Source organism: Lynx canadensis, chromosome C1 (assembly GCF_007474595.2).
Source record: "Lynx canadensis isolate LIC74 chromosome C1, mLynCan4.pri.v2, whole genome shotgun sequence".
Taxonomy (NCBI): Eukaryota; Metazoa; Chordata; class Mammalia; order Carnivora; family Felidae; genus Lynx; species Lynx canadensis.
The window spans coordinates 167,443,096-167,457,370 of NC_044310.1; the positions used below are offsets into that span (position 1 = coordinate 167,443,096).

Here is a 14,275-nt window from a genome sequence, read left to right on the forward strand (position 1 = left end):
ATGTAATGGAATTAAGAAAAAAACTATAAAGAAAAAAGAAATATATCAAAAAGAGCTTTTGCAATGGGAAATATTAAATATCTAGCACTAAGATTAAAATATTAAACTACAGTTGATAAACTTCAAGAATATAGCAGTATTACCAAAAAGTATTTTGAAAGTCACTGTTTTCTTTTCTAGTTTTAATTTTCCTCAAGAAACAGAATTAGTATGCAGGAATAAACCTATGAAATTTCTGAAAAATAAGTAGTCAAGGAAAATATTTTACAACTGTCCTTTTATCTAGTAAGTACCAGGGAGAAAATTAACTGTATGATAGTCTCTTTTCCTTCTTGCTTTATTTTAAAAGTATTTGGTGACTCCCCATATCAAGATTGTTTTGAAGTTACACTAAACGTGAATATTAAATGAACTAAGTTTGATATTTCAGTTATCTTAGGTTGCTAAATCAAATGAATTTCAGGTTTAACACAAATAAGTATTGAGGGAAGGGTACAGAAAAAAAGATTTCACATGATACTAGTTTTCAAGCTGTGTTTACAAATGGTTTTGTTGATGTTTCCAACCTAAGAAACTCTGATGGGCAACGACAGTCCCACCTCCTTCTAATGCTACAGCTTCAAAAATGCAAAATCAGAGTGGAACATCATTTGAAAGCAAGAATAAACAGGAATGTCTACTTTTCAATAACAAAAGCAATGGTGTTGTTTTATGTTTTGTGTCAATGAGAGAGGGTCATTTAGGAACCAGGATAGTAACAAGATGATAAAAAGAGTGCTGGTGAGATCAGTCAACAAGTCTAAAAGGAAAGAAATAAAAACAATAAAATCACCACACAGTTCAGCTGTCCGACCTCAGTTTTGTTTACAAGATTTCCGAAAGCAAACTGTATGATGCCCTCACTGCCATCTGACTTGATGAGTTATATTCCATTCTTAATTTATATTTCGTATAGATTGGTTTACTATCAATGTAAGACTAAAAAAAACTGGAAAAAGTAGACACAAAAAGTCTATAATCCAATTTCCTCTCAAGACAACCACTGTTGAGATGTTATATACTACTTCTAGAATCTGCCTACCTATTGAAACAGTGAAGAAAATACTACTGGTACAGTACTATCCAGTATACAGTTTTTTCCCCACTGAACATTAAGTCAGACCACTTGCCCAAATCAGTAACAATTCCCCACTAGCCTGATTTTCAATGGTGGCATAAACTGGACATTTTGTTATTTGTATTGGACAAGATGGTCTCTTTTTTTTTCCATACTGAACAATTCTCTCTGTAATTCTCTGTCAGTATGTATTTCTTTAAGAAATATAATGAAAAAGGATTGTCTAACGGCATGGACACTAAGCCCCTGATTCACGTTACCAAAAGGCTTTCCGCAGACAGTGTATCCCTTTAAATTCCCACCGATGTTTATATGTATCTCACTAAAATCATTAGTACTGAGTACTGTTGCTTTGGGAAAAAAACCAAAGTAAATCGCTTTGTTGTTTTAATGACCAACAATAGCATTTATTGTTCTAGAGTGATATTTATTTGATAACTTTATGTTTCAGGATCCCATTACATGAATCCCTCAACCATGTCCTTTAAACACCTTTCTGCTGAAGTCTGTGTGGTTCTTTCCTAAAATTTGTATGAGCTTTTAATTAAGTACATTTTGTTATATGCAAATTTTGTTATAAATAAATTATTTTTACTTGGCATTTGGGGGCTCAAAACTCTTAACAAATACTAACATATAATACAGTATTGCTGTTACTAGAGTTCTTACCACTCTGTAATTGTGACTGTGACCTAATGCTTCCTTGTTCAAATATTTCATGTGATTCAAGGATTATCAAGGTTTGGTAAGCTAAAAAAACAGTTTTATTTAAATAATTATTCAAAGAGCTCCACTGTAACTCTTTCAAAATTAATGTTAACAGCAATATTAAAGCAGTGAATCTACTGTTTACAAGTGATTACTGTTGAATTTGTAAAAAAGGATAAATGAAAGGTCAAACTCTAAGAATTTTTATCTGTAACAAAAACTCCTCATTTTCTATTTTAAGTTTGTATGAAAAAATATTTAATAGTTTTTCTTTCATTTGAGAGGCAAAGAAATAGGTAAGGACAAACCAAAAATATTTCTAGCCAATGTTTTGCTTTTTAACATTTTTCTTTCTGAAGATGAATCTAAGCCAAAAAGTTTTCAGACAGAATAAAAACAGGATGACTCCTACGTATGAATCATTTTTGCTATTACATCATATGAAATGGAAATATACAAAACCTAGTAAGAAAACAAAACTGAGAAAACATTCATCCTCCAGTGTAAAATGTAAACACTGTGCCCATTAAATCAATAGGTTGATTCGCATAAAAAACAACAGATGTACTAAGCATTTCATATTTCATTTATTTCTCTTCAAAACCAAACTCAGCCTTCAAAGGGAATAGGATATTCGTATGACATCATAGTAGTTCTTACTTAACATTACTTCAAAGGGTCCTCAAAACCTCCTAATTCCTATTTCCATTTATATTCATTTCCATCCGCACGGCAAATCAGTATCCAAAAGTTATCATAACAGTGTTTCTCTGCTTAGAATCAGAATTAGAAACCAAATTAAAAAAATACTAAATTTCTACTACACAATTATATACTGTGCCAGCTCTATAATATAGAGTTGTTTTCAGGTTTTTATTAGTTATATTTAACTATGAGGAATGACAGTTAAAAGAACTCTGTTTAATTATGTAACATGAATAGACCTTCCAAATAAGAAAAGATAATTTTCTTTTGAATCAAAGAACCAACAGTAGGGATCTATGAAGTTGGGCAGGTAGTTTGAGAATCCCTGAAATGGTATCTAGTTTTCTGTTATCAGATACTAAAAATTTCATCTTCTTTTCCATCTCCTGTGAAAAGCAAGGATCAACAGAGCTACAGTATCTTACCTTGACTGAATAGCAAGATAAATTGTACGACGAAATGAGACTAGATTGATTTCTGTTTTGTCATGAATAGTTACTTTTTGTCCTGAAAGAAATTAAACATAACCAATTACAAAACTACAAAGATAAATGTGAAGAAATGTACATGTATCTCTACATAATAATTTTTCATAAATATTTAGAATCTAGTTTAATAATAATACTACTCTTTTCTGCGGAGTTCAAAGTAACCATTTCTAGTCTCTTATCATATCTTAGAGTATTTTAATAACTTGTGTCAGTTCAAAGAAGTCCAGAATCAAGCCAGAAATATTATTTTTGTTTCTGTGCCACTTGCTCATTTAGACACTATAAAAGGCAGCGCTCATAGTATTGTTTGCTAAGATATTATTTCTAGAGTTATAAACATGACAATTTGGAAGAACTGTAATTTACAGGTAGAAATTCAGTTTCAGAGAACACTGGATTATCATGACAGACTGGATGGGTCCATTTTAAATATGTGTATTTATCAAAATTTTCTCTTATCTAATTCATGGAAACTTCTCTTAGAAATATTTAGTAGTTTTTATTTGAACAGTATTTTCACATGAAACAAAAATTCTGAAGTAAATGTAGTACACAGGTAGTTAGGAAACATTTTAAATAAGAAAGACACTGGAAAAATTGAATTTACTTTTATAAAATATGGTGTAGAAAACTAATTACACTTCAAGACAGAGCTAAAATGCATTGTGTCTTAGAAGGAAAAGACATACTTTTAATATTTTCAAGTATGTAATATAAGTAAATAATGACCAGTGTATGTACGTTCTGGTGTTTTAACTGAGACTTAACCAAACTAAAGTTCTGAGCTTACTTTTCTGTGAAATAAAGCAATCAAAGCTAAAGAAGATCATGCCTGCTCTGTGCAAACACAGCTTCTGGCCTCCCCACTCTATTTTGCCAAAATGAATAGAAAATATCTCATCACTTTCATGTGTCACATTCATGCCAGGGTTGCAGAAATCACATGCACTCAACATGAATGCATCTTTTTCACAGTTTATAGTCACATGCATAAAATGTCAAATTAAAAATATGCTGATATTAAAAAAATGATTTCCTTGTTTAATACTTTTAGAGCAGAGTTTTCAACCTTAGTAATACTGACATTAGTGGCTAGATAATAATCTGTCCTGGGGGGGCAGTCTTGTGACTTGTAGTATGTTTAACAGCATCCCTAGCCTCCAGCTACCAGATGCCAGTAGCAATTCCCAGGCCTCCACAGATTTTATTTTAGAGGATTACATTAGAATTAATTTATTAATTAATTTTAGAGGATAATGTTAGTTTAATAAATTAAATAATATAATACATAAATAATAAATAAATTTAATGAACAATCCTAATTTATTTTAGAGGATTACATTAAAATTAATTTAATTTCAGAATATTTTACAGTACTATTTGAATGAGCTACACTTTTACCTTCTTCATCTTCTTCTCCCTCTTCCTCCTCTTCCTCCTCTTCCTCTTCACTACTTCCAGCATCTTGGTCTGTGTTTGAGTCACTATCTCCTTCATCAAGAATTTCTACCAGAACAAAGTATAGGAAAATATCAGTGAGCAAGTGATACACATGAATCTCATTCTGAGAAGATAATTCTCAGTTGGCCGAAATCCATAGTGTTGTTCCAGTTTACCACCCAACAAAGATGATCACCCAGGCCTATGTTATTGCCTAGGTGGTCAGAGAGCCGTATGTATCATTCTTCTGCCAGCTAGAAAATGGTCATAAAATAAGGAAGGGATGAAAAGAACAAAGAAATAGTAGATGAAGGTTTTCCAAAACAGCAAGACCACTGGAAAAATAAATTATGAATGGAAACAGGTACACTGGAGTCAAAATAATAGTTCAGCATCAAAAAAGAGATCGTCTACTATAAAAAGCTAAGGCTAGATCTAGAAAAAAAGAATTTAGGGTAAGAATGTTTTGTGAAAGATGAAGAACGAAGAAAAAATAATTGCATAATTTAGTGTTTACTTTAAATAAACAGTGATGAGATTTTTATTCTTATGTATACTTAAATAGAATATTACAATTAATCTAAAGACTTTCCATATGTAAACAGAAACAGAAGTTTAAAAGCCTTAAAAAAAAAAAACTAGTAAGATAAGCGCTTCACTGGAAAATTGCATCTTAAAATACAACTCACCTTCAGAAGGAAATGAAAACAGTGATGTAAATCAGACAATACGTGGGTCCAGTCACCATATTAATAGTTAACAAATGACAAAAACTAAAATTGTATTTTGCCCAATGGTGTCCTCTATTAATCAGATAAAAGATTTTACAAACCTGGCTAATACTTCACTTTTGCATTTCTAGTACAATCAGAGATTTTAATATAAAGTTTTGGGGTGAACTTATTTTTAGGAAAATTCTACTTTCTTATATTTAACTGAGCACTATAAATCAGGAGCTACATATAACACTTAATGTTAGCAGAAAACTTCCTATCTTAAAAAATAAATCATTTTATTAAAATGAAGAGGTGTCATTCAATCCTTAGCTGACACACAAATCCCAAGAATACTTCTAACAAATGTGACTTCAAGTAATAATCTAATGTGTCTAGTTTCCTATTACATAATGTGGCTTAGACAGACTTTTAAGAGAGGAAACTATTTAGCATTCAATAGTAGGAAGACAGGCACTCCTGCTGTTTTCCCAAATGCTGTAAGACCTAAAACACAAGTGCACCTGGGTCACTCTAAGGTGCTAATTACTAAAGCTGTGCCCACTTCCTGCTGTGGCCATTTTTTTTATGCCAGTTCTAGAACATTTTATGAAAGAATGAAGGTCAAATGAATTGTCTAGTCGTTTACATCATCCTCTCCTCATCTCTCCACTTTAGAATCTACTTACTGAAATCACTTAGGCAATGACAATTGGATTTCATTAACTGAATGAAGCAGTGGTTTCAAAGTATGCTCTGTGAGTCCCTCAGGGGTCAGTGAGGCCTGTCAGGTGGTCTGCGAGGTCAAAATTGTTTTCATAACAATACAAAGACATTATCTGCCTTTTCACTGTGCTGACATCTACAGTGGTCCAAAAGCAATGGGGGTTGAAACCACTGCAACCTGAGCACAAATCAAGGCACCAAACTGCACCAGTCACTGTGCTCTTTACTGCCATGCTCTTGCAGGAGGTTTTAAAAAGCCAGTCTGACTTAAGAATGCCCTTGAAGAGGAAGGGCATTTCATTTCATTAAATCTCAGTCCTTATGTGTAGGCATATATAGGCATGAACAACAAAACATGAAGTTCATGTACGGCCCTTCTGTTAAAGACAGATGCACAATGGTTATGGTTATCTTAGAGAAAAGCACCTATGTGAGTGCTTGACCTGCCATGGGAATTCGCTACATTTTTCATTTTTACTTGACAGAATGGCTGACGTTAGTTGTTAGGCATTTTGTCAGACATTTTCTCAAATATAAACAAAGTGAGACTGTCACTTCAAGGAAAACAATTAAAAATATTTACCCCCATGATAAAATCAGAATTCTCAAGAGAAAATTAGAGTTTTAGAAAACTCGTATCCATTCTTGTGAGCTTGACAGTTTCCCAATACTCAGAGTTCTCTGGTAAGACAGGTAGCAATATTAATAAATGTGATTTCTTGATACTGTGCTAATTTAATTTTGATAATGTTAACATGTTAACACTTGGAAGATATGCATAACTGTGTGAATTGCTATTTCCCAAATGATCAGTGGAGCATGTTACGAAATCATGCATGGGTAAAAGATCCATTCAAAGTGATATGCCAGGGGATTTTAGTGTAACAGAGTATGAAAATTCATGAATACTGTTTCAGGTTTCACATTTCAATTAATCTTTAAGAAACTATCAGCTTTTGGGGGCACCTGGGTAACTTAGTCAATTAAGTGTCCGATTCTTGATTTTGGGTCAGGTCATGATCTTATGGTTCATGTGACTGAGCCCCACTTTGGGTTCTGTGCCCACAGCATGGAGCCTGCTTGGAATTCTCTCCTTCTATTTCTCCTTCTCTCTCTGCTCCTCCCCATCTTGCACACTCTCTCTCTCTCTCTCAAAATAAATAAACATTAAAAAAAAAAAAAACACCCAAAACTATTAGCTTGTAAATACAGGCATACTCTTTTTTTAAATTTTTTTTTTTTCAACGTTTATTTATTTTTGGGACAGAGAGAGACAGAGCATGAACGGGGGAGGGGCAGAGAGAGAGGGAGACACAGAATCAGAAACAGGCTCCAGGCTCCGAGCCATCAGCCCAGAGCCTGACGCGGGGCTCGAACTCACGGACCGCGAGATCGTGACCTGGCTGAAGTCGGACGCTTAACCGACTGCACCACCCAGGCGCCCCGACAGGCATACTCTTAAGGAAGAATATACACATTATCTGAAAAGGCTATTAAAATACTTCTCTTTTCCAACCACATATTATCTGTGAGGCGAAATTTTTTTCCTATACATCCAAACAACCTATTGCAATAGACTGAACACAAACAATATGAAAATCCATTTCCTATTAAGTCAGATATTAAATTGTACAAAATATATGAAACATGTCATTTTTCTTAAATTTCTTTTGTCTCATAAAGTAGTCATTGAGAGTAGAAAGGGATCTTGAGTTCAAAGAGTTTAAGAAAGTGCTACAATTAAAGAAAGTACCACTTTCCTGGCACTGCCCAACTGCTGATATAGTAAAGAAACGGATGGAGAGTTCCCAAGTTAAAAAAAACAAACAATAACAAAAAAAACAACAGGTATGGTAAAAATTCCATAAATCCATTTAGCATCTTTGAGGGATACTGTAGAAAAGCAAGTTCATAAGAAAAGAAGGCAAAATGGGTCCAAGGAATTCTCCATGTTTAGAAACTAAATTATAATAGCAAAAGGAATCTGGCCGTTGCAGTGAAATGCCCCTAGGAACCTGGTACCTAAGAAGAGAAATCTATTTATTGAACCAGATTTGTAGAATAGCGTATAGAAATGTGAAGCTGCTTACACTTTACTTGCTATTTCATTCTACTTCCAAATGACTAAAATAGGAAATGCAGGCAGTGACAGAGCTCTAGGCTGCCTGCTTGCTTCCTGAGAGATTTCAGAACAGTAAGTACTTCTCACACAAAATCACAGCTTGAGGGAAATGGAACTCATAAAATTGTAATTATAATATAATTATATAGGTAATTCTGAATATTAGCTTTAGAAGAAAAATGATAACAAATGTGAAAAAAAAAACATTGCCTAAATACTGGCTCTACACTTTATTTATCCTTAAACAAGTAACATTTACATCAAACAAGTTTTGTAACTTGTTCTAGGTCACTTAGCTTGTAAAGGCAGACAAAATACAAACCAAAGTCTGTCCAAAGTTAGTGTTTACAATACATCGGCAACATACAAATGATAATAATAATCAATTTATCAATTTATTGACCATTGATACCCTGTCTGGAATTATTGATTTTATCAGGATATCAATCTGCTCTCAAGAAATAATAAAGTACAGCACTTTATAATAAAAGAATAGCATTCAGTTGATCATTAAATCAGGGGTAAACTTAAGTACTAATTCTTAGGTGGCAGTGAAGTTAAAATGAAAGCCACCAGTAATTCTTAAGTGGTAGTAAATAAAATAAAGGCCATTAGTAATATATGGATATTTCTTAAGAGGAATAAGACTTAAGGGCTGTATAATTTAAACACAGGGAAAGAGGAGAGGGACAAAGAGGTAAATAATTTAGAATGAAGTAATACCACCAACAAGCACTAGGCTGAATACTAATGCATGGGGGAAAAAAGTGAAGAAAATGGCTTCATAAGAGCAGAGATTTCATCAGGTCAGTGATCTAAACCTTTCTATTAGTATTATAGAGCTACATGAATTGCTTCTACTAATCCAAAATAGACTATAAAACTCTACCTACCTTTCTTAATAGCTTTGTACTTCTCTTCATTCTCCATGAAATTAGGATCCATCTTGAAAACATCTTAAAAAAAGAAATTAAAAAATAGTGTTTATTTTCTATACTTACATTTGTTGGTGTCCCACGTCCCAAATCTCCCCCAACCCCTGACTCACTAAGAACATCTTCTGGATTATAGTCGTCCTCCAGAGGAAGCATATGAGTGAACTGATCATCTTCTTCTACTAAATCAAGTCCTTCTAGGATAACAGGGTGGTCCTTAAATCCATCCTTCCGTACAGCAAACATCACTTCAATCATATACTGAACTCTTTTATCAATTTCAGACTCATGGAGAATATTTCGGAGGCGCTCAAATATAGCTAAAGTTAAAAACAAAGAAAAAAACAGGAAAATAAGCAAAAAATATAATACTCAAGCCAAAGCTCGATATCAAACTGAGAGCATATACTTGCCATTGATTCCTCTTGGTGACACCTGTGTTAATTTAAGGCCACATTCCTTGAGAAAACCAATAGCTACTTCAACACTATCGTCAGTTGGTCTTTCCAGGAGCAAAGTGAGCATCTCTAGGCATAAAACTTCATGTGCCTTAAACAGAATGAAGACATATGGAATAGAGAAAATACTTTTAAATACATTAACCTACTATTAACAGTAATTTAAAAAATTAGCAAATCTTGTTTTTGCAGCAATATTATACATTTGATGAGCAAAGTTTTATAATGCATATAGAAATACTCCAAATATGGGATACAATTTTTTTTACTTTCATTAGGCATCTGTTAAAAATTTCCAGATGATTGTTCCAAAAATCTGAATTATACTGAATACAACTATTTGATTTATCTCCAGAAGAAATAATTCTTCTTACACACTACATGTATCAAACGATATGTTTATAGGAAATGCCATAATTAACTTCCAAATATAAGCTAAAAATTATGTACTAATTTTTTACAATCACTATGTGAAGAATAGTAATACTATTATTTTTTCTAATACCCTTCTTCACAACCACAAGTCTTTACAGCCATTTCCCAGGTCATTCTATCAGCCACTCTGTTATTTAGCAAATAGTTCATAAATTATATGAATAATTTTATCCAAAAATATCTTAACTGTTTCTGGTACTCAAGGACACTTTTGAAATACTTCCCTCTATTTTTTTTTTTTTAACTAAATCAAGTTATTTACACTGGTCACGTTTGAAACTTAGTACTTCTAAATAATGCCAGGAAGGGTGGGAATAAAATTCTCCTGAGAAGCTTTGCTGTGAAAAGAAAATGTACCAGGAGGCACTTTTAAGACACTGTCTATATGCCTTTCTAAGGTTGGATCCTTCTTTGAGATGGGGAGGGAAACAGTCTAACTCTTAGGAAAATATTCTTTCCATTGAGCACAATATCAAAAACACGTCTTAACAGTCTTATATCAGTGATTAGAAAATATTGCCCTGTACCATAATTGAGAATCTAAAATATTTAACATTTTAACTGTTTTGTAGCAATGCCAAAAATATCTTCAAAATGAGTGTAGTTAATATACACTCAAAATTAAAACTTACTATCTGTTCTGTTATAGGCACGTGAAATTAAGTCTCCATGGTCTTAAGAAGCAGGTTAGCATTGTAGTAATTTAACTCATTAGGTTAAAATCTAATAGATTTCTAAGAGTGAACACTGGAAAGCATTTCATGTAGGAAAGAATTAAAATATTAATGGTAGATAAATAAGATTAAGTGTGACTTCAAAATTCTTCATCTTATATGTAGAAAGAAACCTTTGAGTGCTAATAAGAGCAATTTTATTATTTTCAAGTTTAAACAGAAATTAAATTAAAAAAACCCTCTCAAATAGATCAATGGATGAATACAAAATAATCATAAAACCTGAACAATAAAAAGACAAAACTATTTACATTTAAAACAGATTAAAATTACTTAGAATTACTTAAAATTTATATTTTATAAACTGATTCTAAGAATATATGACTTTATATACTATGTAGTTGCAGAGAAAAGGATTTCTTATAGAATAGAATATCAGCACGAGGTTCTCAAAACAACAGGTACAGGAGAAAAGAGTAGAAGAAATATCAACTTTATTGTCTTATAAATATGATTAAATTATATTCTTTGAAGGAATAATTTATAGTTGAATAACCACATATAGTATTATCAATGTGATAAAATACTGTTCTGTGTTCCTCTTTTTATTTAAGAATGTTAAACACGTTTTTTATAGTTTTAAAACTAAAATATCATCCAAGATACTTTTCTGAAAGACTACAAGGCGAAACAAAAATAGAGATGTGTCAATGAAGTGGCATCAAGCATGTAGTCTAATGCCACTGAACGGCATCAAGTATTAAAACTTACTTACCACGTTTTGGTTAATAAGATGTGCCACAAATTTTGAAGCAGTCAAACAAAGTTGCTGAAAAGTGAACAGAGACAAAGTAAATCTATAAACTAAAACCAATTTTCAGTTAACTACTGAATCTTCAGCTCACTTACACACTCTACTTAAAATATGTAGCACACAAACGTAATTTTTATAGTACAGAAAGTTACAAGATAAAAACTATTACATGTGAAATAGTGCCGTTTCTGGCTAAATAATTACAATTCTGCAGTTATAGCCATTGTGTCTGTGGCTCATCATTAGTCGCCAGGGATATTTAATAAAACAAAAAAATGTTCTCATGAAAGGAATGCAAGGAATTCCTATGTAGCAATCAATATTGCTTACCACTGTTGATAATAGATTAGTCTGTCCCTATGTGGCAGGCAATTTACAAGCCCATAATATATACCTTATCATTTCTTCGATAGCCTTTTCGAAAATTAAGAATTAACCTCTTGAGGATTAATTCCCCGATTTGTGGAAATTTTGAGTTGATAATTGCCACTAATGCTGCATAAACATGGGTGAAGATCGGAGAAGCACTCTGTGCTTGCAAAACAGATCTGGACAGCAGGCCTCTGTTTAAAAAAGAAAAAAAAGAGTCAATAATCACCAAATTAATCAAAAGAAAAAAAAATTTAAAATCCAGCAATATGACTCATCTGTAAATAAACACAATAGCTAAAACTGGACTAAATCTTCCTCACCTTATCTAGTCTTACTGATAAACAAAAACTTTTGAAAAACAAAACTTCGGATCTGTGCTTTTTTTAAAACAGCTTTGTCTACAATTATTTTCTTCAAAAAATTTTTTTCTCTAAATTCCTCTTTTCCTTGCTTATGTCTCTTCGATCTAATCATGAATTTGAGTTTTTAAAGCATTTTATACTAATATGTTTTACATCTTCAAAAAAGTGAAGGAAAACAAGATCTGCATCAAAAACTAAAATTAGAAGTTGAATTTCCACTGTGAGCCCATCATTTATATAAAATTAATTCTGTGATTAAAGACAAATTTGGATGGTTTCCATCTTTAAGCCTATGTTAGTAAAATGAAGATTTGGAATACTGCTATGAGACAGACACAGTTAAAGCATTGCAAGAATAATAATGCTAAAACAATGACAGGAAAATATAAGGTTCCACTTCTAACTCATTCCGAAGTGAGCATGGTTGTATACGCATTTGATAAGGAGAGAAATGCAAAGTGAGCTAACTGAAGAGTTATTTTTAGCAATGTAATGACAAATAATTACCGGATTGCCAAAAGGCAGGAAAACAATATCTTAACAGTTATTAGGTTTAACTTTGACAACTGAATCACCAGAGTAGAAAATGAGAAAAGAACACCCAGCTTATAAACTGTGAGATCTTAAGCAACCCATAAAGCTTCTGCTGCTTTCTGACTAAAACGGGAGAGCTCTACCTACCTTTTAAGGACAGTGGGTGCCTCTTGGTCAACTTTTATATCCCCACAACATGCTACACCTTACTTTATATGACCTCCCCACAATGTTTTTGAGATGATAAATCAAGGTCATGTGAAATGACATCGGAAAGCATCCCTCAGATTTTAAAATAAAAAATAGCATATGAAATATTTCTATTTCCTGACCCTTTTAAAATCATGACCATTTAAAACCACAGAGAAAATGACTGTCACTCCCTTCTGCTTTTCTAAAATTTACCACTAATTTTTCTCATTTCTTTTCCATTCTCACTTTGCTTTCATTAGAAATGAACGTTATATAATAACATTTTAATAATAAATAAATATTATAAATATAATAAAAATAAAATAAAATATTCATTATTCCTCATGAGTTTAAATTAGAAGTATTCAGTAAACAAATATCTGCCCCAAAATCAGTATGTGACATCAAACCTTCTCAAAAAGCAAAAACTCCATGCAATTTCTAACACTGAAGCACAAGTTATTTGTTAGTAGTTTACATTTTTACAAGAACTGCATTTTAAATAATTATTCTCAACTACTATTAAAGCAGCACAATGAATCAGTGATTATTGTCCATGTGGATATTATGTTCCTTTGAAAAATTGCTATGAAATACTATAAATAAAATAGTTGATGCTTACCTTCCTCTAACTATATTTTCTTGAAGAAGTTCTTGAATAATAATACCTATATTAGAAATGTTGACTTTGTTGATAAGACCATTGATTGACTTCTTTAGGGCCTCCCAACTCATCCTCTGGTATGCTAAGCTAAAAAGAATTGATTTTAATAAAGTGAAAACTTACACAATGATTACAATAACAAGAGGTTATAATAAGAACTTAAAAAATACTTAGTGTTCCTTTGTTTTTAACATTATATTCACAAATGACCTCAAAGTGCAGTAAAATATATGACTATATGACTACAAATACATAGATTATATCCTAAACCATATTTGATGTTCTGTACATATGATGCTCATCTATAGATCACTTCTCTTTAATAATATAATAAAATTGTGTAAGAATAATGTTTTTTTATTATATCCATGTACATTACAAATCATAATATCCATTTATTAGATTCAATGCATATTTATTTTACATTATAACATTCACTTACTTTAAATTATCTTTAAAAAATATTTAAAAATGACAGTTTTAAAAAATTTAAATTATAATATGAAGTATCCAAATATAAGCCATAAAAAGGAGATTTTTATTATGACCTTTCTCATAAAAGCACGAAAAAAAGCAAATATTTTAAACTATAAAGAAATGGTAAAATTTACAGGAAAAGGGAAGGTCACATGAAATCATAGGGCTGAAAGACTGTTGTATTTTAAAGAACATCTCTACATTTAGGCAGTAATCCCACAGCTATATTGGCTGTTTTTTAACTTAGATCTCAGGCAAATAATTTAGCCTAATTGGGTTTATTTTCTTTTAAAGTTCTAAAATTTTATGGTTTTTACATTTATTTCTCTGTGAAAT

General features: G+C 31.9%; 1 protein-coding gene across 1 annotated transcript in view; it reads right to left on the reverse strand.

The window, feature by feature from the left end:
- The window catches only part of CWC22 (CWC22 spliceosome associated protein homolog), a 56,130-nt gene that overhangs the window by 14,323 nt on the left and 27,532 nt on the right, over positions 1-14,275 (reverse strand). Inside the window, exons 6-13 of the mRNA XM_030325567.1 lie at positions 13,421-13,549; positions 11,733-11,901; positions 11,300-11,353; positions 9,371-9,506; positions 9,071-9,277; positions 8,916-8,978; positions 4,423-4,527; positions 2,956-3,037 (exon numbers count right to left, since the gene is read on the reverse strand). Coding sequence (XP_030181427.1) covers positions 2,956-3,037; positions 4,423-4,527; positions 8,916-8,978; positions 9,071-9,277; positions 9,371-9,506; positions 11,300-11,353; positions 11,733-11,901; positions 13,421-13,549 — 945 coding nt within the window. The remainder of the gene's footprint in view (positions 1-2,955; positions 3,038-4,422; positions 4,528-8,915; positions 8,979-9,070; positions 9,278-9,370; positions 9,507-11,299; positions 11,354-11,732; positions 11,902-13,420; positions 13,550-14,275) is intronic.